The 22,039-nt window shown below is 39.2% G+C and overlaps 1 protein-coding gene across 1 annotated transcript in view; it reads left to right on the top strand.

Annotated features, from left to right (window-relative positions):
- Positions 1-22,039, top strand: part of KCNN2 (potassium calcium-activated channel subfamily N member 2) — a gene marked incomplete at its 5' end in the record, with an annotated part of 71,631 nt that overhangs the window by 36,100 nt on the left and 13,492 nt on the right. The window contains one exon of the mRNA XM_035892096.1: positions 13,108-13,249. Coding sequence (XP_035747989.1) covers positions 13,108-13,249 — 142 coding nt within the window. The remainder of the gene's footprint in view (positions 1-13,107; positions 13,250-22,039) is intronic.

The raw sequence follows: 22,039 nt of genomic DNA, 5'->3' as shown, positions 1-22,039 counted from the left end.
CAATCCACCTCACTGTCCACTCATCCAACCCATGCTTCTTGAGCTTCCCTGTGAGGATGTTATGGGAGACAGGATCAAAAGCCTTGCTGAAGTCAAGGTAGACAACATCTACCGCTCTCCCCTTGTCTACCCAGCCAGTCATGCCATCATAGAAGGCTATCAGATTGGTCAGGCATGATTTTCCCTTGGTGAATCCATGCTGGGTACTCCTGATGATCTACTTCATCTACTTGCTTGGAGAGGACACCCAGAATCACCTTTCCAGGGACGGAGGTCAGAGTAAGTGGCCTGTAGTTTCCTGGGTCCTCCTTCTTGCCTTTTTTGAAGACTGGAGTGACATTGGCTATCTTCCAGTCCTCAGGCACCTCTCCTGTTCTCCACAACCTTTCATAGATGATGGAAAGTGGCTCAGCAATGTCGTCTGCCAGTTCCTTCAGCACTCGTGGGTGCATTCCATTAGGGCCCATGGATTTGTGGGTGTCCAGCTTACTTAAAAGATCCCTAACCTAATCCACCTCAACTGAGGGAAGGTCTTCCTTTCTCCACGCTTACCTGCTTACCTTGGGGAGCCTGAGGGCCAGCCTTGGCAGTGAAGACTGAAGCAAAGAAGGCATTCAGTAGCTCCACCTTCTCTGTATCTTCTGTCACCAGGGCACCCATTTTGTTCAGCCGTGGTCCCCCATTTCTCCTAGTCTTACATTTGCTGCTGATATACTTGAAGAAGCCCTTCTTGTTATCCTTGATATCCTTTGCCAAACTTAGTTCCAGGTGAACCTTGGCCTTTCTAGTTGGTTCCCTGCATGCTCTGGCAGCATTCCTGTATACCTCCCAAGTGGCCTGACCCTCTTTCCACATTCCGTAGAGCTTACTATTTTCTTTGAGTTTCACTAGAAGCTCCTTGTTCATCCATGCAGGCCTCTTGTCTCGTATACTTGATTTCCTACTCACAGGGATGCACCTGAGCACGGAGGAAGAGCTGTTTAAATAGCAGCCAGCTCTCTTGGACTCCCCTACCTTCAAGAGCCTTAGCCCATGGAATTCTTCCAAGTAGGTCCCTGAAGAGGCCAAAGTTAGCTCTCCTGAAGTCCAATGTGGCAGTCCAACTTGTTGTTCTGCTTCCACCTCTCAGAATCCAGAACTCCACCATCTCGTGGTCACTGCAGCCAAGCCTGCCCCCTACCTTCACATACTCAACGAGTTCTTCTTTATTTGCCAGCACAAGGTCCAGTAGCACTCCACTTCTTGTTGGCTTTAATGTCATGGACTTTGCTAATGGAATACAGTGTCCTTGATTTGTAAGATGGTGATCATTACTCATGTAAAATGAGGGGTAAAAACCAAACAAAACCCAGTCTCTTTTTGTTATCCTTTCTGATGCTTTCAAACTGTAATTTCAGCTACTTTTTATGAAGCCGGACAGCTGAAACAGTTAAGATACCAGAAAAGTTGTAGCTCTGCAGTCACATTTGGAGCTTTACAAATGCCTGTGATTTCTTCATTTTTTCAATTGGATTCAGTTTCTGTTGTATATGTAAAGTCTTGCAGAAGGCCAGTTCTGCCAAGCAAGTGAAAGGGGGGGGGATTAATTGCTACCTAAGGGCAGCATTCTTCTCACTAGAACTAGACCTGCTCATATATATACACTTCCCTGTGTTTGTCCCATCAGTGCACTCATCTCGTTTCTAGGGCCAAAAGAACACTGTAAATTAGATTTCAAGTTTGTTTAACATTTCATCTTCCTGCTCATAGTCTTTGTTGCAATTTAATACTAATTATGTTGACAGCCTTTATGAACCGTTCCAGAGTCTGAAAAAGGAATAATTAGTAACAGTTATTAAATCAGAATTAAATTAGAATTTAAACCTCGTTTTCATATCAAGCCAGTATAGTTACAGGCAGCATACCCAAATTCGTGTTCCCATCCTGTACATCCTTAGTTAAGCATGACCCCTCATTATATGCTAGCCTGCCTGAATCGTGACCAAAGAGTTAAGTATGAGAGTCACCTCACACATCTACTGTATGATTTGCATAGAAATTACCAGTAGAGCAACCAATAGGCATTAGGTGATAATTTCTGTTTTATTAAAGGATTTTTCCAACACATTCAACATGTAGACTGCAAGGCACATGCTATAAGTATAGATAGTGCAAAAAGTTAGTTCAGTTGCCACTGGATCCAGACTTCTCCAGTACAACACAGTGTGACAATATGTAACTGCTCCTTCTTGCTGAAAATGTCACCCACCCAAGTTCCTTCAGAGTGGAGAATTTCTTCAGTACTTCACCAAAATCGATAGAAATGAAGCATCAGAAAGTCGTGAATGAAGGCCAAGATATCAGGCAACAAAATGGTCTTGGTAAAAAGAATTTGGCAGCAGAAAGAAATCTCATGTGCATGGTCTTTAGAGAAAATACTGCAGGATCTTTTCTTCTTTTTTCTTCTTTTCTTTTTTGGTAAATGTTTGTCATCAAAATGAGGATGATCCCTACAAGCTAAGTGAACTTAAAAGTTGTTCTGTCCTGAAAACAAACAACAAACGAAGTTGAAAATGCAAAAACAGCAAAACCAAAAAGCCTGATTTTAATCTCCTTTTTAATAAGAAAGTAGAAGAGTCAGACTTCATATAATCTCATACTCCCAGTATTACAGAATTTGCCTGCAACATGCCAAGGCCTAAAACAAAGCAAAGAAAACCATAACTGCCTCTGGCATTTGTCACATTCTATGGCGAAGGCCTCTTAAGCATTTTCTTTTTGGGTGCATTTAGCTGAGCAATACTTCTGTCTTCAAATCTGGCACTGAGGAGGTCTGTGTAAGCAAATGAGGATGATACTCCTTTATTATCATCACCAGAGTTAAGCACTATGTGCAGCTGTATTACATTTCTGATAGCCTGACTGAAACTATGGTATTCTCTCAATTCGCATTTGCCTTGAGAGACTTGTGGCAGAAGTCTGTCCCATAGTTGATCCATGTACGCACTCACTCCACTGTAAGGCATATGGTACCACAGAGACACAAAAATTTGTCTACTGTGTAGATAACCTTTCTCAATCCCTAGAAAATGAAGGTCTCTAGATTAATCACAAAATTCACCCTCAAGTTTTCCTAGCCTTCTGGTTGATTTGATGATTTGAAAGAACAGAATTGAAAAAAGGAGAACACTTTTTTTTTTTTTTTAAAAGAGAGTCTTATGCTGAAGTTTCATACATAAAAATAAAAGTGAAAAATGTTAATGTTACAAGTGCTTTCCTTGTTTCAGTTTCTATATAGCAATAAATAGTTATGTTTTTATACTTCTTTATGTTTCATAACATTAAATGTACTAACCGTCCCCAGTACATCAGTAACAACCTGTTAGTGAAATCTGGCACAACTTTCAGATGACTCTCAAAAGTACACAGACTTTGGGTTTGGAATTGTCTTTATAAATATTCAGTAAAACCTGTCTAGTTTCAAGCAGTGTGACTTATAGAAGCTAAACTCAATACAGCCTTTCATTTTCATAAAGGAAATTAAAATATATTGAAGGAGCAAGTACACTTTAGGTTGATTTAAGTTAGGCATTTGGCTTCAGCTGTCTCCATGATACAGGGTATGAGCCTAGTCCCAAATCTGAGGAAGTCAATGAAATTTTTTCCACTGACTGCAGTTACTTGTAAGGTGCTGGGCTATACAAGACAGCTTTATTCTCCACTTTATCCAGAACATGTATTTTGATGAATTTTTATGTAGGTTATTTAGGGTTTTTATTTTTAAGGAAAATGAAATTGACTTGGGCCTTCCAATGTTGCTTTTTTTAGAGAACATGTGTATGTTGGTAAAATTGTTGATATTCTCATGAAGTTTGGACCAAAGAAAGCAGGCTTCATGCCTGTGAACTTGTACTTCATCCTTTTTGTGGAGGGCAATACATCAGCCTCTGCTGTAGAAAAACAAGGTACTAAAAATAGTAATTTATATGATAATAAATGAAATAAGTTCCATGAGAGAAAAATACCTTCAGAGTGCTCAGTTTGTCAGAAAGTCTTCTCTGAGAATTCAGCACCATCTTTGCAGTATAATTTTCCCCCCTCTTCTTTTCTTCCCCCTTTTCCCACATACAAGAAAGGCTAACTTTTACCTAGTTAAGCTACTTTATGTCAGAAAAAAAGAGTGGACTTAATTTTAGGTGCATAATGATTAATTCTGTTTCTGATTTCTAAAACTTCTATTTCTGAAGTTTTTCTTCAGCAAATTACTTCAAATTCTTTAGACATCAATTGATTCTGATGATCCCAACTTGAAAAAAGCAGAAAATACAAACCTTTCCTCCTTCTGAGGGGGGCTTGTGTGTATAAAATAGTAACAGGGTATCTCCAGAGAAAATGCAAAATGCAAGATAGGGGAAAATTTTAGAAGGGAATTAGTTGCTAGTGAATATAATGAATGATTCACAGTAGAGCTCATTAAGAAACTCTTTGATTTTGAATGATTCATATTTCTATCATAACACAGCTTTAACCAATGCTGTTACAGACTTTGAAAAATTAAACCTTAAAAATAAGATTCATTCTCAGTGTATTGACAACTTCAAAGATTATACTGTGTAAAAAAATATGGCTGCAGAAAGGAAATACACATATCTTTTAAAATAAGATTACAGTGTGCAGTGCTGAAAAATAAAAGCTTTCCCTCAACATTGCTTATGTCACTTCAGTTTACTTTTATATTCATGCATTATAGCATTCTTTTACTGTGTATAGCAGCTTCTTTTACTGAACCTCATTTGATGAAGACAATATACAGAACTACAGTAATTGCAGCTCTTGGATATTGGTTTTATTTCTGTTAGTGTGTTTGGTGGTCTCAGTACTTTCTGGATTACTTGCTGAATTCTGCTTTGAAAGCAGAGCTATTGTTTACTCAGAATAGTGGTTTTTCAGGGATTGGAACAGACACGTTCCCTTCTCCAGCTCCTGTCCTAAACCTTTTAGGCGATATCTCTCTCCACTAGGTTAAAGAGTCACGGTCTCTCCAATTTTAATTCAATTTAAAGTTGAAATAGCTTCAAAAAGATATTCCTTCACAATCTGTATCCTAACAGGTAGATGCTTGAGAAGAGACTTAAAGCAAGTTTGCTGCCCATAGTGAAAGCTCTCATCATTAAGCTGCTAAAGTAAAAAAAAGGTATCAACACCAACTATCAACTGCAATTTATATTCAAGAATAATGATAACATTTCTTAAAATATGCCATCTCACCCTTCTATTTTTCTGATTATTTCTCTCTTTTTTTTTCTTTTAGATTGTTTTTTCCTTCCATTTTAGGTAACATAGTAACATACACTACTTATGTAATGATATTTAACATTTCTCTGTTGGATTTATTAGTTTTCCATAAATAGTCCACAAATACTCTTAACAGAAAAATCATAAACATTTTGACCCCTGTAGAAGCAATCCAGACAGCTTACTCGCACCCATAACTTTTGGTTGGGTTCAGAACTGCGATTGATGTGAGCCTGTCTGTATGAAATCCAAATGTTTGCCATGGTGTTTTGCACTTTCATGAAGCGGTTTTTGTGACAAGAACATTTTTGCTGCTGTTCATAAATACTTGGGGGATGCCAAGAGACATGCCAAGAAGACAAGGAGTGATACGCATTTTCCAAGTTGCCTTTCTGAATCTAAACCCATCTAGGCAGGCAAAATTTCTTCCGTTGACTTGAGTTCCTTCCAAGTGCTGTTGCAGTTTTTTGGGGTTTTTTTGTCTTTCTTTTAAACAGGAGGAAGTGAGAAGGAATAAAAAGACCTGTCTATTATCATCACTGTATTAACAGATAAAAAGCTGCCAGTACCTACCATCTAACTAAGACTAAAAAGGCACTTAGTAACAGAATGGCCTGATACAGTGGGAGAGCTCTAATAGCTGGTTAGATCAATCAGTGTCTCGGCAGAGTCTTGACAAGTTTCTGATTTAATGGGTTGAGCCTGTTTCCAGCCATTATTAGTCTAGAAGTTTTTAAGGTTTGACACAACTGAACTCAGCCTGGATTGTCACTGTAGTGCAGGCCAGGAATTTCTTCATGATTATGGTAAAAACAAGCGATTTTCTTCACTACAAAAAGGTTTATCTTTTAAAGCATGTTTTTAGTCCTTTCTTTGACTTTTTCAAGAAAGAAAAACCAAAGTTGTCAGAGCAAGATAAACTGAAATTAAGTTGCTGTGCTGTGTGAATTAATGCACCAGTGGTCAAGCTTAATGTTATACTCGATTTCTTCTTACTCATCACTTTTTAAGATGAATGTGCCTTAGATGTCAAGATGTCAATGCGTGATACCTGCATGCAGCTAAAAAGCAGGTGTTTTACCAGTTAAAAGAAATGTCATCAAATATGAACATAATTCCAAAGGAAAACAGTACTGAAAATCATGATACTGATAGTGAAAACAGAAGAAAAGGACTGCTGTTTAATAAAGAATCTGGAATATTGCTTTGACAACCCAAGCCACTGCAGTATTGTCAGCTGAGGAATATATTTATGTCTTCCTGAGACGAATGGTAAAACTCCTACTCAGTTTGGCTTGGGAAGGAACTGAGCCAAGCTATTTTTGCCCAAATCTAATCATTCAGCTATGTTTTGTTTAGGTTAGGGTAGTCTCAGGGCTTATATATGCTGGTTGTTGAGAACTGGATAGTGGTGTTTCACAGGATGAGGATTGCCTGGTGAGTAGCGTGTTCCAGCTGCAGCACCGCCTGCCTGCTAGCACATTCCCTATTAGAGAAGGAGAGAAAAAGTGATAAATAATACTTATGGCTCTGTGACTTCAGCCAAGGGCTTTCCTACCTCAGGGGAATACACAGCTTCTCTAAATGAACCTTTATTCTGCTGCCATGTGAGGCTGGAAGTGATCCAGAAAATCAACCTGTTTATAGCTGCAGTTTTAACACAGTTAAATACTAGCTCTTATCTTCAAGTGGCTCACTATGTTTCTAGTGCAAGTTTTTATTGGCTAAGAATAGTGGGCTTTAAATATTTACATAAATATTTTTCTAGTGATTTGAATTTAAAAGACAAAAATATTTGTAAAAAATAAAAAACTTTATCAAACTAAAGATTAATGACAAAAAGCTTATGTTTTGGAATTTGGTTGGCATTGACTGGATTTTGCCTTGTATGGAACTTGTCACTGGAAAGAGTTCTTTGCTTCTTTTTCTTTACTTCCAGACCTTTGGGATTTCTGAGCTGTTCATGGTGTACAGTATTTTCCTGACAGATTTCAGAGCTCTCAGATACAGAGTGAATGGATAGTTTAGGAAAACTGTCTTTCACAGTCCAGCTGGAATGAGGAGATGTTTGTAGTGGCTGATGACAACTGACAGTGAGCGAGGCAGCTCTGCTCCAGCTGTTCATGTGGATAGCTTTTCCCCTCACTATAAAGTCCCTTGCAATTGGCTCTGCTGGGGATAGTCTCAATAACGAAGTGAAGAAAGCAGTGATGAGAATGACTTTTCTCAGCCCTTCTGGTGACTTGAGTGCAATGCATTGGAGGTTGTCATGGTTTAGCCCCGGCTGGCAACTAAACACCACGCAGCCACTCACTCACTCCCACCGCAGTGGGGTGGGGGAGAGAATTGGAAGGGTAGAAGTGAGAAAACTCGTGGGTTGAGATAAAGGCAGTTTAATAGGGAAAACAAAAGCTGCACATGCAAGCAAAGCAAAGCAAGGAATTCATTCACTGCTTCCCACCAGCAGACAGGTGCTCAGCCATCCCCACAAAAGCAGGGCTCCATCATGCATAACAGTTACTTGGGAAGAAAAACACCATCACTCCGAACATCCCCCCCTTCCTTCTTCTTCTCCTAGCTTTATATGTTGAGCATGATGTCATAGGGCCTGGGATATCCCTTTGGTCAGTTGGGGTCAGCTGTCCTGGCTGTGTCCCCTCCCAGCTTCTTGTGCACCCTCAGCCTGCTACCTGGTGGGGTGAGAAGCAGAAAAGACCTTGACTCTGTGTCAGCACTGCTCAGCAGTAACGAAAACATGGTATAGAATGAGGTGTGGATACTGTCCTGGTTTTGGCTCAGATAGAGTTAATTTTCTTTTTAGTTGCTGGTATAGCGCTGTGTTTTGGATTTAGGATGAGAATAACGTTGATAACACACTGAAGTTTTAGTTGTTGCTAAACAGTCAAGGACTTCTGAGTTTGTCATACTGCCTGCCAACAAGAAAGCTGGAGGTGCACAAGAAACTGGGAGGGGGCAAATCCATGACAGCTGACCCAAACTAACAAAAAGGGTATTCCATACCACATGACATCATGCCTGGCATGTAAACTGGGGGGAATTGGCTGGCGCACAGCCGCTGCTTGGGAACAGGCTGGGCATCAGTTGTTGGTGAGCAATTGTTTTTCATTTGCATCACTTGTCTTTCTTTCTCATTTTATTTCTCTCTCTTTTTGTTGTTTTCCTTCTTGTTACATCATCATCACCATTATTGTTGTTGTTGTTGTTATTATTATTATTATTATATTTCAATTATTAAACTGTTCTTATCTGAACCCACAAGTGTTCTCTGTTGTCACTTTTACTTGTCTGATTCTCTCCCCCATCCCACCTGGGAGTCAGGACTGAGCAGCTACGTGGTGCTTAGTTGCCAACTGGGGGTAAACCATGACAGAGGTGCACTCATGGAAAAACATGGGAAAGTTTAACTTCTGTTGTGTTCATTTTAATGTTCCCTGCGTAAATGGAGAAGTTCAGTCTTTAGGGCTGCGATAACTGTGAAAGCAAGTCAAAAAGTAGATGAGTAGGTTTTTTTCCCCCTTCTCAAAACAAAGCAATGTAAATGCCTCCAATGTTTATTTCCAGCAATTCTTATGACTGTACAAATAAGATGTCACAATTTCTACTTTTTTAAGAAATTGCTTTTCCTGCTTTGATATAGATGTAATAATTTTCTACCTGATGGTGGATGCAGGGTAGCCAAAGACTCCCCTGGCTTTGCTCATTCAGGCTTGAATCCCAAGAGATGGTGGTGCCTAATGACAAAGCATAGCTCTTGGAAGTGAATGCCAGCACAACTGTAATCTTATGAAAATCAGAAGGATGTAGGCATGTACCAGAATTACTAAACACAGAGATTCAAAAGTCCTGAGTGAGGTCGCAAAAAACAAAGACAAAACCAATCCACCTTACTATAAATCTGGCATAGAAATCATAGATATTGGGACAGTGACACCACCAGACCTTCCATACCCCCCTTTTAGACTGTGTCTATTTTACTTACAGATTGTTAATTCAAGAAATCACTCCTTCAACTTTCCCTATGCAACCTATGAGAGAAAAAGGGTTTTTTGGTTTTGTTGAAAGATGAAATTGAGTTGCAATTTCATGCTTTGCCATGCTTGAGCAGTTGAGCCCTTAGAAAGGGTACAAAGTAACCTTTGCTTCTCAGTCACAGTGAAGTCCTAAGTATTGATGATGACTTTTAAACTAAGCGTGCGCCATTTGGTTGCTGAACTATAACCTTAAAATCAAAACCAGGTGAAATATTCAGAGTAGGAAATTGAAGAGCACTGAGCTAACAAGATAAAAACATTTGAACAGGTCCTCAAAGTGTGCTTCTAAATATGGATGCAGATGGCTATAATGAATATTTCATCTAGGGGACCTTACTAATTAAGATCCATGTCTCCAGTGATACTTGGAAAACTATTGTTGTGCTTTTTAAAATTTAACCCTATGTCACCTTTGTTAAATGATCTGCATGTAGATTGGCTTCTGTGTTTTCTGGAGGATAGTAAAGGAGGATAAATGGATAAAGACTCCTCATTATCTTTTCCCTGTGTTGTTCAAGGCTTAAGAGAGATGTTTTGGCATTCTTTCTGCAAAACTGGTATTTATTTCAGGAACTTACTGACTTGCATTTGAATGTTGTGTTTTCAGTCATATCAAAATTTCTGTAGCGATCACCATGCAGGGCTGAAATTTTGTAAGGATGTAACTATTTGCACAAAATGTAGAAAAAAACCTAGAAGCGTTGCATTGCATTTTCATCTTCATAGGAAAACTGTTTTCTGTCAGAAGTATGGAAATTGTCAGGTTCCAAACCCAAAGAGGGGCATTAAAGAAATGTATTATAAATATTTGTGTAAGCATTTATTGGTGTTTAACTGAGTTGATAGCCTTAGAATACATGTTGTGGCTTTAGCGCCCTTCCATGAAGCTCATTCAAAGTGTACAGGTCATATGGCTTACATGATACTCTGTAGGGGCTTGCGTGTTACATAGGCTTTCTTCTTGACTTCTGGATGAGATGAATATGTCTGCCTCCCTGCATCCATATATTTCACAGCTGTTAGTTGCAAAGTTTGTTAAATGGAGATTAAAATATGTAACATTTAGTGCAGACTGCAAAAACCCCAATGTTGGATCTCTTTTTATTGTGCGGAGCTCAGTGGTTATGAGTTAAATCGTTTGCTGTCATTTTTCTTACTTCTCTCGTTGCTGTTGTGGCTGTCATTATTTGTGTCACCTTAGGAGCTCCAAATGTGGGCTGTGACTTCATTGTTCTAGGTGCAGAACAAAACACCTTTGAAAGTTTGTATAAGGGATGTGAAAAAAGACAACACTGACACCAGGAGAGAGAAGAGGAGAGGTGAAATGTGGAACAGACTTGTTTGGAGTGATTGCTGTATTCTCTGGCAGTCAAAGAGTTTTTAGGTGGTTGTAACCATCAGGGCATAGGTGGGACTTTGAAGAAGGCAGATATTGATAGTGAATATCTTGCAAGTGAGAGAATAGGGAATTTCCTGAGAGTGTCTTTGTGCTCACTCTGCATTATAGAGACTGCTGTTCAGAAGGGAAGAAAACTGAAGCCATTATTTCAGTTGTGGAAAGCAGGTTGCCTGTGGATTTGTGAACTAATTCCCTAAAGGCCCTCTGTGACCCACTGTGAGACACAGATTTAGGAACTGGTTAAAATAATACCCCTGAGGATCCAACAGCATAGATAGCTAGACTGGGGTTTCACAGCAGCTGCAGGGGTTATTGCAACCTTGAGGCTGCAGTGGCTGCCACAGATAGTCTCTGTTGCAGAGCTACTCTGTCCAGAGAGCAAATTTCCACCTACATTAGGCTATTTTTCCCCCACAGAGTGAGTGGTGACAACAGCTTTTAGCCCTAAAACGTGTCCTCATGGCTTCCCAGTTGTTTAGGTGCATGTGTCCTGTGAAGACAAGATTATTTGTCGGAACTTGCTTTCTTTGAAAATAAATATATTCCACTAGAATATTAAAACTCAGACAACAAATGGCACATCAGGAAATTAACTTAGTAGCTGACTTAACACAAAAGGGAGGTTCTGCTATAATTAAGGCAAAGATCTCCCACCTAGTGGATGTAATTTTTCTGGATTTTAGCAAGGCTTTTGACACCGTCCCTCACAGCATCCTTCTGGACAAGTTGTTCAACTGTGAGACAAGCAGGTATGTGGTGAACTGGCTGAAGGGCTGAGCTCAAAGAGTTGTGGTGAATGTGGCTACATCTGGCTGGCAACCGTTCACCATCAGCGTTCCTCAGGGTTCAATGCTAGGGCCAGTTCTGTTCCATATATTTATGAATGATCTGGATGCAGGAGTTGAAGGCACTGTTAGCAAGCTTGCTGATGATACCAAACTGGGATGCTGTTGACTCTCTCATGGGACAAGATGCCTTGCAGAGGGATCTAGATAGATTGGAGCATTGGGCAACTGGCATGATATTTTAACAAGAACAAATGCTGGATTCTGTACCTGGGATTGAGTAACGCCAGGCACAAGTATAATTGGGGAGAGGAGTGGCTGGAGAGCAGCCCTGCAGAAAGGGATCTGGGGGTGCTGGTCGGCAGCAGGCTCCCCATGAGCCAGCAGCATGCCCTGGCAGCCAAGAGGGCAACCTGCGTCCTGAGGAACACCAAAAACAGCACAGCCATCCAGTCAAAAGAGGGGATTGCCCCCCTGTATTCAGCATTGCTGCGGCCTCACTTGGAGGGTTGTGTGCAGTTCTGGGCCCCACAATTTAAGAAGGATGTGAAGGCGCTAGAATGTGTCCAGAGGAGGACAACCAAGCTGGTGGAAGGGCTGGAAGGCATGTCCTGTGAGAAGCGGCTGAGGACTGTGGATTTGTGTAGTTTGGAGAAAAGGAGGCTGAGGGGTGACCTCACTGCTCTCTGCAGCTTCCTGAGGAGGGGACGTGGAGAGGGAGGTGCTAATCTCTTCTCCCTGGGATCCAGTAACAGGACATCTGGGAATGGTTCAAAGCTGCACCTGGGGAGGTTTAGGCTGGACACTAGAAAGTGTTTCTTTACCAAGAGGGTGGTCAAACACTGGAGCAGGCTTCCTAGAGAGGTGGTCGATGCCCCAGGCCTGTCAGTGTTTAAGAGGCATTCGGACAATGCCCTTAACATCATGCTTGAGCTTTTGGTCAGCCCTGAAGGGGTCAGGCAGCTGGACTAGATGACTGTTGTAGGTCCTTTCCAACTGCAATAGTCTGTTCCATTTTATCTTTTGATGACAAGAAATGCAGTGGCATACTTTTCTGTTTATCTTGAACATGCTGAAGCAGAGGGAAGATCTTAGGTTGTCCAAGTCAGCATTCAGATGATAGTTCATGATTAGATTTCTGATCGCAGACTTACATTTAGCCTCCACACAATGGAGGTGTGCTTTGCTGTCTGCTTGCCCACCCATCGTTTTCTGACTTTCGTATTTGCCTCAGACTGCAGCAGGTATAGTAGACTCATGTCTTATGCTGATGCAGAGGATTAGCAGGCCTTGTAACGCTGATGAAGGGATTCCATTAAAAAACAAGACGTCTCTGCTATTTAAGTAATAATAACAGAATACTGAATTGTAAACCATCCTGAGTGTGTCTACTACTGATGCTATTGTTGTACCTTCTGTTTCTTTACTGCTGATGTCATTGTGTGTGAGTTTTATTGAATTGCTTATAACTGCTTTTAAAAAGGAAATAAACATAGAATGCGAGAACATGAGTATGATCAGTTTCTGACAACACAAAAGTTTAAAAAAGTTTAACAAAAGTTTAATAAAAGTTTTTTTTTTTATTTTTTTTTTTCAGGTACCATGATCAGCAGGATGTTACTAGCAATTTCCTTGGAGCAATGTGGTTGATTTCAATAACTTTTCTATCCATTGGATATGGTGACATGGTACCTAATACATACTGTGGGAAAGGAGTCTGTTTACTGACTGGAATCATGGTGAGTGTTTCTGAATTTATTCATTGGATATGAGATTAAGTTTACTGCAATTAATCCCTAAACTTGTGGTAGTCATAAAGAAATATTTATTTGCTGGCTTGTAGAGTATACATACTTAGTCGCACCATTCCCATGGTCTTTCATTCCTGGTAATGGAATAGAGGGGTTTATTCTTCTTTAGGTAAAATTTAGCAGCTGTGTGATGAAATACAGAGAAACAAATTTCACCCTGATGTAGTTTGCAGCTTGAAAGTCTCAAAAGAGTCTTTCATTAAATGTTGAGGTATTGTATCATCTTGATTAGCTTTGGACATGCGTAACTGGACTGGTGCTGATAATGAATCTGCAGTTCTGACTTCTGTTTCTTAAGTTACTCACAAAGAAACATGATGGTGGCTAATCTCCTAAGGCATTTTGTTTGAGCATAGTTTTCTACATTTTTTTCTTATAGATCTAATAATATAGTATCCATAGCATTCCATTGCTTTAAGTGGGTTTATGTAGTGCAATTTTCACTGTAAGAGTTTTTGTTACCGTTGATGCAATGCAGCAATCATTAGTCCACGCATATTCTGTATATATTTATTAACTGTACTTAATGTCTGGTTTTAATTTTTCTGTATTGCACCATTTGATCAAAGTTAGGCAGGGAGTAAGGCAGTGTATTATAGTGTCTGGGAAATTTACACATATCTACAGTAAATCAGAAGTAAAAAAGCTCTGGACTCTGACACTTTTATTTGTATCAACTCCTGTCTAAACATCCCTGTGAGTGAGAAGGACAGAACGAGCATCATATATACTGTGTATAACAGTAAGCTAAATACTTGTTTCTGAATTTTTGCCATTGATCATAAGTAATGCAGCTCCAATATCTACCTTCTGTTAAAACAGGTATAGTGGGATTATGGCTGAAAATAAATGGTGTCAAATAGTTGCCCCTTTTGAACAGGTGTTTTGGTAGAATTTTCGTTTATAAGAGTATTTTGCATCCAAAGAGTAATATAGATCAATGTATTTTTGTAATGTTTAAGAATTTTTTCCAAATGCCTTTTTTCTTTAAAAAAAAAAACACAAACCAAACATCTGACAGGTTTCAGGTCATTGACCTTTATTGAGAAAGACTTCCATTACATTTTGCTGGCGGTGGCAAATTCATATGTCCTTAAATACAGAGGTTGCAATGTAGTCGGAAGATACAGGCTGAAGCAGAAGAATGACTCAGAAGGCTTTTCTAAAGGCTGTTGGCTAAGCTCAAATCTGCCATCTTCTGGGGTGTTTGCCTTTGCTCCTCTTTCTGAGCTGGATTTTGATGCCAGAGAGAATAAAACATGGTCATAAGTTCATTAAGGAAAAAAGGAGGACAAGCAGTGTATATTGCCGTGGGGATATGCAGAATGGGGACAGAACCCTGCTACAAAGCTTTCCTTCTTCCCAGGCACTGTTTAGAAATAAGAAGCGAATACTTGAAGATGCAGGTATCAGATCGTTTTGTTCACTCACATTGATCAGCACTTTTCAGCATTTCATTATGAAAAAAACTTAGAGTAACAGAAATCTAGGACCTTCAAAAGCCCTGCAGAGGTGCAATGAGAATAGTAGTATTGATACTAATCATCTATGGGTTTCACACTGCTATTGTGTTTATGCTAGTGCAGATGATAGCAGCATCTGGACTGTTATTTTGAATAGCTGCAGGTAGGCTTATGATTTTATTATGATGAAAACAAGGTAAAAATTAAATCAGAAAAACAGACTCCAGATTATTGCAAATGTTATTCTATACACCGGTGAATGAACCACACGGAAGCTGAAACTGAAAGATATATTTGTCATTTTCCTTATGACAGTACCCTTTGGATTCAGATGTAAAATTATTTATGGCAGTTGCTTCCATTGCATTGGTGAAAAACTAAAGTACTGGTTGATACATACCATTTTCACACATGGCATTTCTTTTTCACAACTGAAACAATATTCACTTGAAAATTAGACTTGTAAAATGTATGGATGGTACTCATCTTTGTGTCTTTGATTCTTTTTTTATAATTAAAAATTCTGCAGCTGCTTTGGAAGTGCGAAGGCTCCAGTCAGAATCTCATGGTAACGAGTTTAGGATAAATAGCTCCAGAGACAGAAAGCATTCTTAACCAAAAAGTGAGCAAGGTAGCTAGTGTGTGATGATGGCGAAACAATACTGAAAGGCTAACCTCTAACTAGATTTTTAAGGACATCCAGAATATGGCTTTGGCAAATGTAATCTTTGAGAAAAAAATTATGGAGCAACAGGAGAAAGTCAGATGTTGAAATTACTCTTATGTTTTCTTTTTTTTTTATAAAGGATCTGAAGGATATGAGGTATGAAACAGTGAACATAATAATGAACTATCCTCCAGCCTAAACTGCAATACCAAAAAGCTTATAGGTCTCAAGGATAGTTCTTTAAAACCAGCTATCCTTCTGAAACTCGTACAGTAACTAATGAATGACAGAGCATGATACAGAGGTGGTGGCGTGGGTTCGTGCAGAGATACTTTACAGACAGGCAAGTGAAACTGAATGGGGTACCTCAACTCAATTACCTATCAGTGTTTTTCCAATGAGATTTCACTAGGCAGCGGTAGTACACTATGGGCCACGTGGAGTATAAATTGGATAGCAAATGTGTGTCCTCTGCCCTCTGTATATATTAGGTAGGTTTGCAAGAGCATCATGGATGGATAGAAACATGAGTACTGTCACTGTTATCAGAACAGGATATAGAGGAGATGTGGAGACCTATGGCATCTTCACCATGCCATGCAGCTCGCTGGAGTTTTGTCTGCCCACTGAAGTTGCCATCCATCATTGTTAGCGCACACTCAAGCAGATCTCTCAGATCATGGTCAGCAGGCTGAGCTCAGCTTCAGATGGAGCACTTTGTGCTGGTGCTAAGTGGAACGGCCTATGTAGACAGCATTTGCACCTCTTTAATGACTTTTTGGAGTTTGGGCCTTGGAGTGGTTTGCCAAATTTTCCTTGCTTTATGAGGAGTATAATGAAGTTGGCAAAGATTTAAAGAAGGGAAGTGGAAATTGGTAGAAGTAAAAGGAGGTGGCAGGTATGAGAAGGTAGGGGAAGATGCATAATTATTGACCTGTGAGATGGATCATTTTTACAGATCTTTGTAAGCTTTTGTACTTATGCAAGATAAAATAATGGCAATCTGTTCTTCCGACTCCAAATACAAGGATCCGTTGCAAGGTTTGAGGACTCTTTTCCTCTTACATCCAGCATTATATGGTGGGCTAGAGCATTTACTGTATGATGCAAAGCTAAGGTTGTGAAATCTTCCTACTGAGCCAACCTCCAACAGTTAGAAGCGGACATACAGAACTAGTAGGTCAAACCTATGTTTCTACAATAAATGGGTTGAGTTGCAACTTTCCCATCACAGGATGCACAGGGTATTTGGCTATAGCTTGGGTGAAGGTTGCTTTAAATTAAATAGCTATTATTTCAGAGTGTCTGCCTCCATAATGTTGAAAGTGCAGCTTAAATGCTTCTGTTATTGAAATGAATTCCAAAGAGGTCATTAAGCCTATGAAAGAACCAAATAAATTAGGATAGTTTTATTAAATTTATGTCATGGTGGTGGACAAGATTAGATAGGTTTTTTGGAAAATTTTTAAGTAGCACCGTTTAACTACAGGATTTGAATACCACTCATGTAGGTAAAGACTTCTTATTAGAGTAGTCACAATGCAGTCAATGTGTACAATCTGGCCTTAGGGATACTAGTTTTTATTAGTTCTAAATTATGAATCAAAAATGAATCAGATCTGATTTTAAAATTTCTCATGCTGCAGCTTTTAATGGCCTTGTGAAAATCTGCATTTAGTTCAAAAGAATCACAATTCCTTTCCTATGCATCATGAAAAAAGTGATGAGGATGAGGTGTTTCTGAGAGTAGGGGGCTCTTCATCTAAGGTTAAATTGTTGTGTTTGCGCATAAAGTTTTATCTCGGACTCAGCCTGGTCTTACCAAGAGGTACAGAGAACTGTCTACAAGAGGGACGTCACACCTAGAGCAATACAGTTTTTAACCATAAGATTTTGTTGGTAGCAAAATCTGAACTGTAACATCCTTGAAATATAATAGTTACTAGATTGTAAGAAAAATAGGAAAAAAGTAGATTCTAAATGCATAGTTAACATTGGCTGCAGATCTTTTGAGATGATTCCTGAAAAAGAGAAAGAGAAGGTAAACATCAGATTTGAGCAATGAAATATGAAAATTATTTTACAGAAATTTCTATGGGTCATGTACAAAAAGGTAATAAATTATTTGCATAATAATGCCTAAAACATTGTGGGATTTTTTTTATGAAAACTTTTGTTTACATTGTTTAATTCTGTAATGGGTTGTGGGAACACATAATTGTTTATGAAACAGAGATGTATTTTGAATTACAGTCAAAGAGCTGAAAAGGTATGATTAATACACTACTTTGTGCTTAGATAGGTATGGCTGAATTGATAGAAGCAACTCAATTTTCTGTAATAACAGTAAAAGGATAATAGATTGTATTGCTATTTAAAGATTTACCTGGAACATTTTGCACATTGATCAAGAATCTGTAGTATTTTTATCATTTCTAGTATCCAGTAGTAAAAGGCCAAAGGAATGTGGTAAAGAGTTTTGTGGATGAAAAGCCTGCTAGAGGAATTTAAAAGATATGGAACACAGCTCAGTTTTTACTTCCCTGAGAGTACAGGAAAATATTAAAAGCTTTGCATGCAAATTGGCAGCATCTCAGGTCCATGTCTCAGATATATGGTAGACTTTAATTCAGTTGGTTCTGAGAATTCAGTAATAAATATAAGTGATGTCAGGATTCAGAACAGACGGCATTTATTCCTTCTAATGTAATACAACCTAACTGGACAGTGTGTCAAGCAGAAATATAATATGGAGAAGACAGTTAATAATGCTTGAATTATTAGGGCTGAAGCTATTAAAAGTTGGGTTGTTCAGAAATTCTTCAGCTCCTCTGCTATTGTTCCAGCACACCAGGTTGCCAAAAGGGAAATCTTTGTAAGGAACAAACACAGTTTGGGATTATTTTATGACTATAGCTTGTTGGGATGAAATTTCTAACTGAAGTGAAGAAAAATAAATTATCAAATCGAGTTGAGAAGCTCCAGAGAGTGATCCCTGAAGCAGTTATGGTTAGGCTAGTAATCTGAAATGTGAGAGGACAGCAGAGGCTCTACCTCCATTTGAGTAAACAAAATTTCCTGGAAGGTGTAATTCTCTTTTAGAATTAGAAAAATTAAGAAAAAATCTCCCTTGGAAGGTCTTCAGTTCCTACGAGTAGAGCAGGGAAGTTTTTGGAGTGTCAGAGGACAGGGGAACTGTTTTCCACGTCGGTCTGGCTAGGAGTAATGGATGCATTTCACTAAGTTCAGAGGTAGTCAGTTACTGGCTGGAATGAACAGCAATTGTCCCATATCTTTGTTTACATACATATGACCGGAGCTAATGACTGTTACAGCAAAACTTCTGCTTTGTTTTGAAAAATTGTAATTTGGTTTGGTTTCATCTGCAGTAACTTCAGATTTAATACAGCAATTTTAATATATTTTTACAGGTATTGTCATGAAACTTTTGTATTTACAACACGGGTGTTGGACAAGAACATCAGCGGTAGCTGTCATCCTGAATTACTAAACTAATGTTTCTCATCAGCGTTGCAGGCTGTTTGAGCCTGCTCATTTAAAGAAATCAGATTTCACCTGCTCAGCAAAAAGGTTTTTTGCACATCGGCAGAAACTGTCTTGATCTCCAGGGGGTTTTTAGCTGTTATGACCATTGAAGGTTTCCCAGGAGCACAGCCACCAGGGTGCATTCAGTTCTTGGGTTTCTCTGAGTTAAAACTACTATAATTTATAGGTTCCACTGTAGAAGAGAGATTGTGGTCATTTTATGAATCATCATTTTCTGTGGTGTCTAGGAAGCCTTTCCCAATACCCAGCTTGCATTACTCAAGAAAAGGAGTTCACTTCACCCCTGCTACCACTACCCATTGCTGTGTTTGGGAGCAATCCATTTCATATTTGTATATGACATTTAATGCTCTTCATAATTTTTATTTTTGCAATATTGCTAAAAACCTTATGGACTAATTAGAAGTAAACGAATCTGCTCATCATAGATTAGATTTTTAAACATTGCAATAACATTCTGGCTGTGGTGCAGACAAACTCCACTGAAGACAACAGTAGCCAGGCAAATACCGAATATATGAAAGCATAAATAATGGAAACCTATTTTAGGTCACCTTTTTGGCTGAAATGGCATAGTTGTTGTCCTATTACTCATCCTATTTTGTTTCAGTGTTGCAAGGTTACATATCTCTCCCAATAAACAATGACAAATGCAAAACCACGTTTATACAACACCATTTCCCTAGTCTCTGTCTGTCTTGTGGATGGATCCCTCCTTCAACTTTTGCATTGCTTGTTTTGGAGAGGTTTTTTTTTACATCAAGCAAGATTTCTGCCCCCCCTCCCTCTCCCCCCTTCCCTGGTGGTCCTGTAAGTCCAACTTCTAGAGAGCCAAATGAACAGAGTACCTGTTTAAATTCTTACAGGATTTTCATTTCATGCAGAGCAGCAGGAGGAATGTTGTGCCTTTTCTGGTGCAGAGCTAAATTTCCCACCAGAACCATATGTCTGCAAAGCGGACCTTCTCTCTCCCTCAGTGGATCCCAAGGGAAATGAGCAAGAAATGTGGCAACTGCCTTCTTTCAGCTACAGGCAAGTATAGCAGGACATTTTTGTGACAACTACAGCACTAAAGACTGCACTTCACTTCCAGTCCAGTAAACCAAAGCTGCCAGGAGACTTTCAGCCAAGAAACTGATACACAGTGTTGCTTCCTTTCTCACCGGTAACACCCTCCAGGCATATATATGACCTCCAGGCAGTTGCAGAAATGACACAGTTCATTCTTGTCTTCTAAGGGTATTTTGGAACCTTACCAAAGAAAGAACCAAGTGGAAATGCCTGAGGCGTTTACTTAGAGGAGTACAGTGTTTCTCTGCTCACCAAATGCTGGTTTCAGTGCGGTTTATCAGCTAGAGCTAACCATTCTATGCCTTAATTTACCCTTTAGTTGGAAAGTTGCAAGCACCTCTCTTTGGTTATCACTAAAACTGGACCCTTACCAGAATGTTAGATCTAAGTGCTAGACTTTATTGAAGCCTAAACCCTGCAGTTGTGCAATCACTGTGTATTGCACCAGTGTGAGCCTTCAATCTTAGCAATTGCGAGCGGTAGGAAAGGCACAGTCCTGATCCAAATTTCATAGCCTCACCCTCACTGGATACTTTGGGTGACACCAGCTTTTTCCCTCTAGCTGCCATGGCTTTGTCTGCTGTGGTTTACCGTAATGTAAAATTCTCTGTGGTGGTTATAAGTTCTGATGGTTCTGAGGACAGCAGAAAGCTCAGGGTTGGCTGCATCAGTGAAGGACAGAGGGCTCTGATTAGACTGCTAAAGGCATCTCAGCTGGTATGGTATATAAGTATATTGATACATAATCTCTGTAAACCACAGTGGGATCTGAAGGAGAAAAAAGGCAAAGTCAGGTCTAGTATTATGATGTGTACAGTATCACAGACCTGACATCTTTATTTATTGTTATTTATATTCCTGTAGCACTTCAGGACTCTTAACACATGGTCCTATTGATACCAATATTGTGTAAAGACAGTAGAAATATAGAATCCAAATTCCTGAAGAGTTTACCGTCTCCATATAGCAAAGAGAGTGGGGAACAACAAGGCATTATGTCAGATCAGAACAAGCAATCTTGGCACACCAGAATCTTAAGTACTTCCACTGGTTTTGCTAGGCTTTGTAGTAAGTAATATTCTAAAAAAGAAGGGGAGGAATTTGAAAGAAAAGTGTGTATTAGAATTGCACGTGTTTCCAGGGAGTGTTTCCTAAGTCAAGAGAAGATGCAAAGGATTTTATTTATTAGAGCTCAAATCCATTGCTTCCATACTGATGAGATGAAAGAGACTGGAGTCGTAAAATATTGCAAGGGGGCAAATGTTCTATATGTGATGCCCTAAAGAAGGGAATAGATGGACACAGAGCAGAGCAATATAGTAAGAATGACAGGCAAAGAAAATAACCATTTCAGAAATCTCTGATATGACTAAGAAGGAGGTAATTTTCTCTGTTAAAGCAGACAAAAGGAAGCTAGCAATAATTCAGAACTAAGTGCTAAGAGGAGAGAATGTGTGGACAGATAGGGAAGGTTGCAATTTATGATGCCTAAGGGTAAAGTGAAAGATTAACAGCAAGTAATAGTTACTTTTTTCTGAAGAGTGTGTTTAAGCATTGTGTTCAGTTGCTAAATTTAAAGTGTAACTTAAAATACAGTGAATTTCACCTCTTGCTGTTTTCAGATAGTTTGGGCTTGAAGTGAAAAAGCCAGTGCCTCTTGACATTTTATTTTCCCTCAACTTAATCAGTTCTTCCATTCATTTTTCTAAGGAACATAGGTGATCATTTAGGCTTGTGTAACTGAGAAAACAATTTGCCTACTAGTGTTTAATAAGCACCTAAGTATATATGTAATTGAAATACCCACATACACTAATTTCTGTCGGGCAACTTACTTTGGATTCTAGGCATCAAAGAGGGTACCAAAGGAGGGCTTTCATGGACTATTGCTTACCTGTATGAGCATTTAAACTTAAGGAACAGCACGTTTAGAATTAAAGAGATGAAGAA

The sequence above is a fragment of the Egretta garzetta genome, unplaced genomic scaffold, assembly GCF_000687185.1.
Source record: "Egretta garzetta isolate BGI_Z169 unplaced genomic scaffold, ASM68718v1 scaffold473, whole genome shotgun sequence".
Classification (NCBI taxonomy): Eukaryota; Metazoa; Chordata; class Aves; order Pelecaniformes; family Ardeidae; genus Egretta; species Egretta garzetta.
This window is presented reverse-complemented; position numbering and strand designations above follow the sequence as displayed.